Source organism: Mytilus galloprovincialis, chromosome 1, assembly GCF_965363235.1.
Source record: "Mytilus galloprovincialis chromosome 1, xbMytGall1.hap1.1, whole genome shotgun sequence".
NCBI classification, from domain to species: domain Eukaryota; kingdom Metazoa; phylum Mollusca; class Bivalvia; order Mytilida; family Mytilidae; genus Mytilus; species Mytilus galloprovincialis.
The window spans coordinates 36,319,473-36,332,978 of record NC_134838.1 but is presented as its reverse complement, the minus strand read 5'-3'; the positions used below and the strand labels follow the sequence as shown (position 1 = coordinate 36,332,978).

General features: G+C 32.1%; 1 protein-coding gene across 2 annotated transcripts in view; it reads right to left on the bottom strand.

Moving 5' to 3' along the window:
- LOC143073080 (poly [ADP-ribose] polymerase tankyrase-1-like) overlaps nucleotides 1-13,506 on the bottom strand; it is a 30,420-nt gene that overhangs the window by 14,611 nt on the left and 2,303 nt on the right. For both annotated transcript variants that reach the window (XM_076248346.1, XM_076248355.1), the window contains exons 2-5: nucleotides 5,340-5,419; nucleotides 2,532-2,689; nucleotides 2,186-2,252; nucleotides 225-323 (exon numbers count right to left, since the gene is read on the bottom strand). In XM_076248346.1, the coding sequence (XP_076104461.1) occupies nucleotides 225-323; nucleotides 2,186-2,252; nucleotides 2,532-2,689; nucleotides 5,340-5,419 (404 nt within the window). The remainder of the gene's footprint in view (nucleotides 1-224; nucleotides 324-2,185; nucleotides 2,253-2,531; nucleotides 2,690-5,339; nucleotides 5,420-13,506) is intronic.

Below are 13,506 nucleotides of genomic sequence, written 5' to 3'. Positions count from 1 at the left end.
AGGGTTAAATAGTACATGTCTGATGACCAAGAAGAAATTTTGCAACTTTAAAGTAAAGCAGTCATATATTCAACAATTGGACCAATATTTTGTTTTCCTTTTTCATTTTGACTCTACAAACATTAAAGAAGATTATATTTATTAGTTGATTTAAATTTCAATTTGCCTTCTATGCAAATGTATGAATGTATGTTGACCCTTGCTGTTTTAAATGTGTATAATACCTTCACCAATAATTTACATATTTCCAATTTCCCTTTAGCAGCAGCTTCATGTAGAGGAGTAAACTTCCATAGATCTGCAACATTTACATCTGCTCCATGCTGAAAATACAAAGTATCAATGCAACCATCTAATGGCAATATCAGTGCATGAAAATAAAAACTTAAATCAAAGCTTTCCCAGAAAATTCAACTTGAACTATCAGTTTTGATTTAAAACTACTCAACTACAATATTTACAAATGTATATTTCGGCTGTTGTCTGCTCTATGGTCGGGTTGTTGTCGCTTTGACACATTCCTCATTTCCTTTCTCAATTTTATTAAATGTTTAAATAAACACATTGCTGTAACCCCCTAATGCTCAATTCCCATGATATTTAACCAAGAAATTCTTTATTTTGTTAATAGAGAACTGTAATAAAATGGTGGATTTAAGGATTCCCACTATTATAACATGGCAGTATAATCCATTACAAAAACTTGTCATAGTGGTATGTCACAATAAAATGTCAAGTCAAGGTTTAAATGTAACGATGAAACAAACAGAATGTTTGAATGTTATCAATTTCAACTGATATGATAGAAAAACAGCCAGCTACTACAAAGTATCACAAAAGCGTTTGTCTTATCACCTTACACATTTGTCTATGCTATGCCAGTAGTTATATATGTTTTATGTACACTAAAGTTATTTCTTATATTGGTAACTTTCTAGTATAACAGTATCACTTTTCTTCTCCAACTAATTTTCCTAAAGTAGGCAATGCATCAGTTGTTCAAATCTCCAGGGCTCACGCAACCAGGCGACTTGGGCGAAGAAGTCGCTTTCCCGACCGTCACTTCGCTTTCCCCAACCCCCAAAAGCGACAACAAGTCGCCCTGTTCTTGACGATACTCGCTTTCAGTCGCTTCCGTCATCGGACATTTTCAATTTTTACCAAGTTGATGAAACATCAATTTTTTATTGATAATGAAAGAAATTTAGACATAAATGATTCATTATCTTAAGAAAAGAGGTTGAAGCATTGTCTTTGCAGTGTGTTGCAGGTTATTTGATAAAAATACTTTTTATCACTTCGTGCATTTCCGTAAGTTCCGGTGCCTGTTACTCGAAAACGTACATTAACCTAAATTTCGGCGGCAAAATAAGTTTGTTACTTCATTTAAACGTGATAAAAGTTGCCTCCAGTAAATGTTTAATCCATTTATTGCATTAAAAATGTCATGTTCCTTTCCAAATAACTTGTCAAACATCGTTTATTTTTGTAAATTTTCTTGCATTCGTCCGCCATTGACCGATTTCTAAACTACGGATCTGAATCGGACAAGCTATGACCGAAATCCGTACTTTTACAATAATTACTACGGACGCACGGATGGAACAGCTGACAGAACAATATTGATGCCAAAGGGAAAAATTACGTATTCCACACACATTAAGAGACTTTTGGTTACATCTCATTGATTGGTGTATATAATTCCCTATATTTTTTATGGATTGTTTCAAAGTTGCTTAACTCTGAGACAATTAATTATATTATGGCCCAGCTTATAACTTTTATATTTTTTGATGAGAAACACTGAATTTCATACACAAGATAGATTTGAATTAAATTGTAATTGATATAACATAATTTCTTTACATTTTTTAAAATAAAAAAATATTTTTTTAATGCTAGATATTAAATATTTAGTTGGTAGTTTCTCACAAGAACCTTAGTAAAACTAAAAACAAAATTTTAATTTGAAATGTTACTTTAATTGTTTACTCAGATAAGAACATAAAAGAACATTATTTACATATAACCCTTTATACTATAGTAAAATCCAAACATTGTAGCGCACCGCGCGAATGATCACTTCTCTTTCAAATCTCACCACTTCTCCCTATCAGTTTCAAAAAGACAAGTCACTTCTCCCTATAATTCTGAAGTAGTGTGAGCCCTGAATCTCTAAATTAACCTTTATCAATAGTTCTGTTACTTCATAGTGTCCATAACTACAGGCATTGTGTAAAGGAACCAGTCCTCTGAAAGATAAAAATATAAGTTCAAATATCCATTTAAATATTGTAGAAAGCAAGTACTTGAGTTAATAACTATTCAGTTTGTATTTAATTTGGTGGATGTTGAATTTGATTAACAACTTATTCTGAGTTCAACAAATTACAAATTGTCAATATAAACTCAAAACACCATTCAGTCTAATGTATAATGTGAGGTCCTTTTCAACAATGACCTAATGAAAGCTTACCTTGAAATTTCTGTTGCACAGCACTAATCTAGTAAATTTGTGTAAATATAATTACCCTTTGTCTTTAGCATGCACGTCAGCACCATGCGTTAGTAAAAAGTCAACCACAGTAACTCTGTTATATCCAGCGGCCACATGTAAAGGTGTTGAATGTCTTCCATTCAATTTCAGGTCTCGACAGTTCACTGAGTGTGGGTGAGCTGATATTAATTTCTAAAAAAAAAATTGTGTGTGATTTAACTTCTTATTCTAATATGACGTGCTTCTTTCGCTTTGTACACAACACTGTGATAAAATTCTCGATATATCTATACTTAGTGCAGACTCAGAGACATACATGTACATAATAATGGCTGTTACAATATACTTCCCATGTAAATCTACATGTATTGGAACCTATTTGCAGACCCTTTGCCGATTTTATTGTTTTAAAAAGTGCAATTAAAAAAAGACAAAATAAATAGTACTGTTATTCTTATTCGGATGCATAATAAAAAGAAGTAATGCACAAGAGCTCGGAGAAATCAACAAAATAAAAATAAAATAAAATTCCGCGAAAGTCTATTAATTTTTTTAAAATATTTAATTCATTTCGAAACATGACGTCATACAAATGAAACCACTAAAGTTGAAAGTTTTCTGTTACGTGAACCATCGAAATTCGTATGATATTGTATTAAAACTGATTTTTGAGGTAGGTTTTGTTTTATTTTCTATTCTATTGAATTATTTGCATATTTGCTAATTTCAGCAAGTCAACATGGCGGCTCCTTAGTTACGAAATGTCAACTTTGAATTTGACGGAAGCTTACGAGAAAATCATGTAAATTAAAAATGGCAAATTTGGGATTTGAGAATTAGAAGAATTAAACATTTTTTTTTCTAGCGGTTATTCACGAAATTACCCATGCAAGCTATGGATTTATTAAGATATTTGAGCTTTATTTAAGTTATCCTACAAGGACGTGGTGTGTCAGTGTAAGATCACCCTGATGGCCTGAGGCCAGAGGGTGATCTAACACTGACACACCAAGTCCGAGTGGGATAACTATTTTACATCCCAGCGGTTTCAGATTAGACGAATAAAACATTTATAATTCATAAAATCTAGTTTAGAACGCCACACAACCATTAAAATATACTTTATATATTACTATATGATGTATACCCGTTATGACCCCCAAACACAATGAGTAGATATCAAACAATGTCAACTCGCCCCACTTGCCAATCGGCCCATAATATATCGCCACTTTACAAAACAATCGCCCCACTCTTGTTTACCGACTCGCCCCACTTTTGAAAAAGTGTAAAATCAAATTGAACAATCAGTCTGACCACTCACTTATTAACGTAAAAGGTTTAAACCCCAATGAATATAGAACTGCCAACTCGCCGAACTTTTAAAAAGATCTTGCTTTCTTTGAGTATGTTAAATAACTGTTAGTTCATATCCAGTCGTCCTGGTGTAGTGGTATGTGTCGTGGCTTGATATGCTAAAGGTCTTGAGTTCGAATCCCAGCATATACACTGTATTTTTCTACGTGAATTACGATAGATAGTCTTCTCCGTATAATTAATTAAGTTTAATAGTGGATTTGACATTCCCGCCAACATGTTACAGAACAAAGGAAAGCATGCATAACAAAGAAACTCAAACTGGGGTGATCTGGTAGGGGTGATCCGGCTCAGATCACACCTGTTAGAACAAAGGAGCTGGGATGTAACTAACAGGGAGTAAAAAACTTATTTAAAAAGATCAGCCACATACACACCAAACCAACCCTCGATTGAGTATTTTAATGACCGTATTTGTCCTATTAGAATCGAAATAATTCATGGAAGCCATAGATTGTTGGAAATTTACACATGGCCTGGGCCGTGATATTCGTAATTTTATCCCTCGCTAACGCTCAGGATAAATTTGAATATCACAGCCCAGGCCATGTGTAGCCATAGATTGTTGGAAATTTACACATGGCCTGGGCCGTGATATTCATAATTTTATCCCTCGCTAACGCTCAGGATAAAATTTGGGCTCAGGATAAAATTTGAATATCACAGCCGAGGCCATGTGTTAATTTCCAACAATCTATGGCTTCCATGATATTTTTGAGAAAAAAATTTGGTTGATTATATAGGGAATCACTGAAGCATGAATTAAGCAGACCCCCTTTTAAGCAGTCAGTGGGCCCCCTCTTATGAAAATTTCTGGATCCACCATTGGAAAATAATAATATTTTAAAAGACAGAGCAGAGTGATCTATAGATTCTTAAAATATGTAACAAAGCAAGCTATAAACATGTTTTAAATACAATCAATGATGTATTTTTTCATTCCCCAGGATCAAAAGAAACAAATCATTCCTTATAAAAAATATTTCAAAATCATGCATAATATTTCAAGTTAGGGAGCTACCATTTGATTTTTATGGGGGGGGGGGGGGGGGGCTAGGATGAAATTTGAAAAAAATAGGCAGGACAGGAATTTTGAGTAAAAAAAAAAAGGTAGGATGAGACACTTGCACAAAAAAAAAAGTCAGGATGACAATTTAGGTAAAAAAAAGTCAGGATAAACTAAAAAAAAAAAAAGGCATGACCGAATAGAGTGAAAAATAAAAAGGCAGGACAGAGATTACAACTAAAAAAAAATGCAGGACAAAATTTTTCATCCTAGCCCCCCCATGAAAATCAAATGGTAGCTCCCTTAACAAATAACCTAACCAATAATGAACTCCATTAAAACAGGTTTTTATCACAAGAACTCCCCATTTTCATTCCCATGTAAATAAACCTGAACCTTTGTTTGATGACATTATTTAAATAATTCCTTTTGATGTCAACATCTGGTGAGTAAACCTACTTTAACAAGCTCCATATCCCCAGCCTTTGCTGCCTCCAGTAACTGTATATCTACATCTGTACCTCCTACAGGGGGGTCTTCTGTAAGAAATGAAAAATATGTTATAAAATATAATCAATGATGATTGGTGGTAAACTTCAATGAAAAAGCAATGACTTCCAAACACTTACATGCTGTATATATGGATTATACTGCCAACTGAAAAGAGGGATTTTTTTATTATTAAAAGTGAATTAAAACTAGAGGCTCTCAAGAGCCTGTGTCGCTCACCTGTAATTACTGATGCTTTGTAAATCATGTAAAATTAGGTGAATTAATATTATTAGATATTATTAGATACTTTAATGATATCTAAGATAATAAAAAACTGCAAAATTTCTGTAAAACTACCAACTCATGGGGCAGCAACCCAACAACGGGTTGTTGGATTTGTCTGACAATTTCAGGGCAGATAAATCTTAATCTGATGAACATTTTTGTCACCCATCAAACTTGCTCTATATGCTTTAGTGTCAGAGATGGGGCAATATGCGCAATTGTTTCTACATAGGCAGTAATGGTAACGTTTTCTTCTGTTGCTCAGCCCATATCATAAACTTGTATATGTATGATGGCTTGTTTCGAAGCTGAGACATTTTTACATATGTGGTTAAATTTTCGGGGTACGAAGTGTGATTCATTTTTCCGTAAATTAGCAAACCCCGAGTATCCTTTTGCAATGTGGCTCCTTTTTTGACACAATAAGTTCTTTAAAAATTTAATACTTTGAACACATTTAATGGCTCCATAGTTTTTACACATTTATTCTGTGTTCCCTTACTTTCTAAATTAACACAAATGGTTCAGCTCAGTCATTTGTTTATCATAGAAATGTGTCAAATATCACTACACAGAGATATTTTGTTTACACGTGACTTTTGAGTTCCTCATTTCAAAGCGCATTAGGGATATTGTCCCAGATATAAACCAAAAACTACATTTTACCCCTATGTTCTATTTTTAGCCATGTTGGCCATGTTGGTTGGAAGGCAGGGTCATCTGACACATTTTTTAAACTAGATACCCTAATGATGATTATGGACAAATTTAATTAAATTTGTTTTAGTAGTTTCAGAGAACAAGTTTTTGAAACTGTTTGATTTAAATTATAAGAATAATGTCCCCTAAATACTGAAATTCAGCTCGAAAAAGTTTGTAAGCGTTATGACCTGAGATTTCATTCTTCAATGCAGGTCATGACCTGCATTTTCATTGTCACAGGTTGACAGGTATGGTAGATCTTACTTTGCTGAACATTATTGCTGATTACAGTTTATCTCTATCTATAATAATATTCAAGATAATAATCAAAAACAGCAAAATTGTCTTAAAATTACCAATTCAGGGGCAGCAACCCAACAACAGGTTGTCCGATTCATCTGAAAATTTCAGGGCAGATAGATGATCACCTGATCAACATTATTAGACATGTCAGATTTGCTCTAAATGCTTTGGTTTCAGAGTTATAAGCCAAAATCTACATTTTACCCCTATGTTCTATTTTTAGCCATTGCAGCCAACTTGGTTGTTGGTCACCAGTCACATTGGGCTATTCCAGAAATAATCCATACCCCCCCTATAGAAGGTAATGGATTTCCAGAAAAAAATCCTGTCAAAAACTGTGATTTTCCAGAAAATATTCTCTCAGTCGCCAATAATTTCCAGAATATTTCAAAAATTCTAAAAACTATTCCAGGAAAAAAATGAGAATAATACTAAAAGTTCAAAAAAAATATCCTGTGGTAATAAATATTTCCAGACTAATTTAACTTCCAACAGAAAATGTCCAGATAAAACATTTCCTTGAAACATATTTTAAGTTTTGATATAGATTATATTGTGTCATACACACAGGCACTTGTTTCTATCCATTGGAAGAACCACTATCAACGTATATTTACGAGCTCGTAAATATACGTTGATAGTTACGGAAGCGTATCAGGGAAATAGAAAAAATAAAATTGGCAGTGAACTTTTTTTTAACTCGAAATTTTAACTTTTCTTATCTTGAAATTTTGACTTTCTAAAATCTTGAAATTTCGACTTTTCCAAAAGTCGAAATTTCGACAATTTTTTAATTCGAAATTTTGCCTTTATAAAAAGTCGAAATTTCGACTTTAAACTCAAAATTTCGACTTTTTTAAAACTCGAAATTTCGGCTTTTTCTAAACTCGAAATTTCAACTTCTTTTAAACTCAAAATTTCGACTTTTTTAAACTCAAAATTTCGACTTGTTTTAAACTCAAAATTTCGACTTTTCCTAAGTATTTATATGTTTGTGATTACCACATTCACAGTCATTTATATCAGCAAGCGGAGAGCCATATACATCATAAACTTAATAAGCATATTTTAATAAACTAAACCATTTTAAAGAGGTTATTTTAGATAGAAATCTTGTTCTTGCCGAAGAATAAATAAAATATGTTTCATGTTCAAATATATATTTCAAGTCTGGACTTCAGATATGTGTATCAAGACAATCCCGTTATTCCGACACACCTATATTACGACATACTTTTATTGGACAATACTTTTATTCAACAGTCTAAATAAATATATAAAGACAAGGGTTAATAGTTGTGTCATAAGAATGTCAACTTGTAGCTCATTTGTCATCCTGAATATGCATGGCATTTTTGGCTACTTGATTTACCATTGTTTAAACAAGGCAAAGTCAGTGACTTGCTATTGGGAAACCAAACAGGCCTTTGAAACTGCGATGCTTAATGTTCTAAGATCTGACGATTCTATGACAGTGTCGTGGGAACTAAAACATGGAATATGGGAAAATATTTTTTTTTTCTGTCAACATGCATGTTCTTTCCGAATTCAATATTAAAACTAATCCATATCTTAATTTAAGAACAAATAAAATTTCAAAATATAAATTGCCAAAATGTGTGGATGACGCTTTAATAATTTGCGTCCATGTCTACTCCTTCTAAAATTGTTATAACTGTGTTTGAATACTAACATCAAAGTTTTAAAAGTACTTAGAAAAAGTCAAAATTTCGAGATCAAAGTCGAAATTTCGATTTAAAAAAAAAGTTGAAATTTTGAGTTTACAAAAAGTTGAAATTTTGAGTTTAAAATAAGTTGAAATTTCGAGTTTAAAATAAGTCGAAGTTTCAAGTTTAAAAAGTCGAAATTTTGAGTTTAAAAATAAGTTGAAATTTCGAGTTTAAAATAAGTCGAAATTTCGAGTTTTAAAAAAGTCAAAATTTTAAGTTTAAAAATAAGTTGAAATTTCGAGTTTTAAAAAGGTCGAAATTTCGAGTTTTAAAAAAGTCGAAATTTCGAGTTTAAAATGGAAACTTCGACTTTTTATAAGTCGAAATTTCGAGTTTCAAAAAAGTCAAAATTTCGACTTTTCAATAAGTCGAAATTTCAGGATTTTAGAAAGTCAAAATTTCAAGTTTAAGTCAAAATTTCGGGATTTGAAAAGTCAAAATTTCAAGTTAAACTCAAAATTTCGAGATTTTGTAAAGTCAAAATTTCGACTTTGAAAAAAAAGTTCACTGCCAATTTTATTTTTTCTATGTCCCTAATACGCTTTTGTAGATAGTGGTTCTTCCAATGGATAGAAACAAGTGCCTGTGGTCATACATCATGTAGATGATTGGATAAAACTCATTCATTCAGTGGACGCTTACTTGTAGTTAAAATATAAAAAAGAAGATGAAAAGACCAAAATGACACAGACATTAACAACTATAGGTCACCGTACGGCCTTCAACAATGAGCAAAGCCCAAACCGCATTGTCAGCTATAAAGGGCCCCGATAAGACAATGTCTTTTTGATCAAGTTCATCCATTTCAATTGATATTTTTGATGGGTCTTTTTAGGGTTAGGGTGAAGGTTGGTTCCTGTTATCTACACTATTAAACATGTTAAACGAGAAGACCTCATTTTGTGTGTCGCTTCTCTTCCTTCCACAATAAATTAATCATAATGCCTCTGTGTTCTATGGGTAACATGCACAGTCTCATTTGTCATCCATTCTTATGATTATTCAGGTTAAATTTTTTTTGGAGAAAAACGACAAAAAAGGTGTCCGGGTATTGTTTCCGTCATCAGACTGACTTTTGGTCATAGATAAGACTTCCGGTTTTAAACATACACAAGAACAACCAATCGTATGGTAGATGACAAAAATGAAAAATAAATAAGCCAATCAGAGCGTTCTCCATATCATGTTTTTTTTTATCTCAAGAACCACAACTATTATACCTCCTTAGAGACAATTATTTTTCGCCTTTATCCACATGTAAACTACGATTATACTTCTATAATATATAGACTCTCTGTATTCTGTCTACTGTTTTCTTTGAAATATTTACTATATAAGGGGATATACCAGTTGCATATACATGTATATATTGAAATAAGTAAAACATGGGGAAACAAGAAATTATGTGTCCATTGTATATGGATGCCACATTGGCACTATCATTTTCTATGTTCAGTGGACTGTGAAATGGGGTAAAATCTCTAATTTGGCATTAAAATTAGAAAGATCATATCATACATTCATAGGGAACATATTTACTAAGTTTCGAGTTGAATGGAATTCAACTTCATCAAAAACTACCAGTCGACAAAAACTTTAACCTGAATCGGGACAGGCGGACGGACGAATGAACAAACAGACGCACAGACTAGAAAACATAATGCCCATAAATGGGGCATAAAAATTTATTGTTGAAAGTAAAAGTAGTGATTTAAGTAAAAGTAGTGATTTGGTCAAAATGAAAGTAGGGTAGAAATTACAAAAATGTAGGGTATCTCTGAGTGAGGCAACACTTTTTCAGGACATCTGGATCATGTGTTTTTAAGCTCAGGATTTCGGGATTGATCCTTACGGGATCTGGGAATATTTTTTTCGAATTTCGGGGTGTTGGGATATGAATTTCGTTAAAATATGCACCTCGTGATTTCATGTTTTTATGCCCAGGAATTCGGGATCAGGGCCCCACCGACCACCCCTCAAATTAGCCTTAGTCATTTATACAAGGTTCAAATCCTACCATTGGCATGTTAATAGGGCTCTCAAAAGGAAAAGCACTGATGGATTGTCCTAGATGCATTTTTTTTTATTAGAATAATGATGGTCTTTAAGCAGTTTCATTTATTTCATGTTTGAATCGGTGCAAATTTTTAATTTGATTCAACTTTTAACAAATCCCATTCTTAAAAACATGAAATCCAAAAGTCCTGCATATAAATAAATTTTAATTTTGATATCCGGAAATTCAGAAAAAAAGTTCATAGATCCCGAAATCTTGAGCTTAAAAACACCTGATTTGCAGTCCTGTTAAAAGTCCTATCCCCCTCTTTAATCATACAACAATCACTTTTCCTTTGTGGCATCAGACCTTTTTTCTTGTGATGTCAAAATTTCTTCTGGGATCTCCAGTTACGGCAGACAAATAAAAGTATAGAACCAAACAACAGTTAACATAAAAACATACACCTAAAGGACAAATGCTAGATTAAAGTTTCATCAACCAAATAACCAGAACATTACCCAATTAACATCTTATATTGATAAATCATTTAAACACTAGATGACTAGCTTGTTTATCTATCTTCACAGTAGGAAGTTGTCCAGTGACTAGAATCTTATATAGATAACTGATAGTGATAAGACATGATGTTAGAAATTACAGACCAACTGTTAACACAAAATAGATTGACAAAAATCAGTGGCAATCTGTCTACTGATGTCTTTAGTTTACAAATTGTTAGGAATTCATAAATTAAAAGAAATATAGGTAGTTTGTTTCCTATTTAAAGGTTATTTAATTGTAAATTTAAGGATATTACAAAAATTTTTGAGATATATGAATAAATAAACCATATGACCATATTTACTGATTTTTACAAATTTTCAGATTTTAATTTTAATTAATTTCATTGTGTATTGGATTCACAAAGATAGAAAATATCAAATTTGATGTTTTCGTAACAAACATATTTTGAAAATTCATTCTTTAGCATAAGTGGTTCCCAAAGCAGATATTTAAAGGCAAAGATATAAACTTAATTGACTTCATATTAAAAGAAAAAAAAAAACTTTTCAAAGAATGAAATATATATGTATATAATCAAAACATATTCATATTAAATATAATCATGTTAATCCACTTAGACAATTTGTAATGATCATCAATAGGGTCAATTTATTATAATGATTAAAATAAATGAGAAAAAAAACCAATTTAAATAATAAACAAATATTTTTTTCTAATCTTAAACCTGAGACTAAATATTTATTGCAACAGAGCAAGGGATTGTGGATACATAATTCCTAGTTTTTATTTCCTTTGTCTTATAACATGTGTAAGTATCTTCATGTACATGTAGTATAAGTAATTAGTATATTATTAATGTCCACAGAAATGGCCATGTGTTCACAGTGGGACTTCTTTTAAAGCTTTAATTACTGATAGTTTGTCAACTAAATGGCTAGATACATGTAATATAATATTCAGATTCAACAATAGATAAAGTTCATAAACCATGAAAAGCAGTAGGTCCTGGTGTGTGGTTTCTCAAAATTTAGGTCCCACCAAATTTCAATACAAACATACTTGTAGTGTATGTAAATAAAACCCTGTAAATCCAGATAGTGAAAAACGTTTTTGTTTTTATTCTAATACTGTGACTTGTTACTACATTGTAGTTGTACAAATCTTGATTTGATATCAACACCCAGTAAATTTACTGTCATTTCATTTGATTTGCCTGTTTTTTTAGTATGGTTTTTTTTTTGCATTTTCATTATAGCTGCAGTAAATTATGACTCTTTCACAATATAAAAAAAACCTAAATAATAACTACAATGTATGGGTCTACAAGCAAGTTTGATTACAAAATCAAAAGTTTTAGTATTATTATGATCAAAAACATGCTCTTATTCTGTCCAAGTTTGATACAAATCCACGATACTATAAGAAAGTTATTAAAATTTTAAAAACTTCAACCACAGAGTGAATGTAATGTTTCTTTGGCGGAAAAAACTAAGTCCATTTTTAAGTAAAATACAGACAAGAGTGCACACGCTGAAATGTCTCGCCTTCTATACTAATCGTTGATATTATGTTGATAGTCCTAAGTATAAAGCTAAGCTTTATAACAATTGTCACATAAACTTAACATTAACCAAGATAACTAAACATAGACCAATGAACCTTGAAAATGAGGTCAAGGTCAGATGAACCATGCCAGGCAGACATGTACAGCTAACAATGCTTCTATACAACATATATATATAGTTGACCGATTGCTTATAGTTTAAGAAAAATAGACCAAAACACAAAACCTTAACACTGTGCAATGAACCGTGAAAATGAGGTCACGGTCAAATAAAACCTGTGCGACTAACATAAAGATCATAAAATATTTCCATACACCAAATATAGTTGACCTATGGCATATAGTATTAAATAAAAAGACCAAAACTCAAAAACTTAACTTTGACCACTGAACCATGAAAATGAGGTAAAGGTCACATGACATCTGCCCGTTAGACATGTACACCTTACAATTGTTCCATACAACAAATATAGTAGACCTATTGCATATAGTATGAGAAAAACAGACCAAAACACAAAAATTTTAACTTTGACCACTGAACCATGAAAATGAGGTCACGGTCACATGACATCTGCCCGATAGACATGTACACCTTACAATCATTCCATACAACAAATATAGTAGACCTATTGCATATAGTATGAGAAAAACAGACCAAAACGCAAAAATTTAACTATAACCACTGAACCATGAAAATGAGGTCAAGGTCAGATGACACCTGCCAGTTGGACATGTACACCTTACAGTCCTTCCATACACTGAATATACTAGCCCTACTGCTTATAGTATCTGAGATATGGACTTGACCACCAAAACTTAACCTTGTTCACTGATCCATGAAATGAGGTTGAGGTCAAGTGAAAACTGTCTGACAGACATGAGGACCTTGAAAGGTATGCACATATCAAATATAGTTATCCTATTACTTATAATAAGAGAGAATTCAACATTACAAAAAAATTGACCTCATTTTTCAAGTGGTCACTGAACCATGAAAATGAGGTCAAGGACATTGGACATGTGACT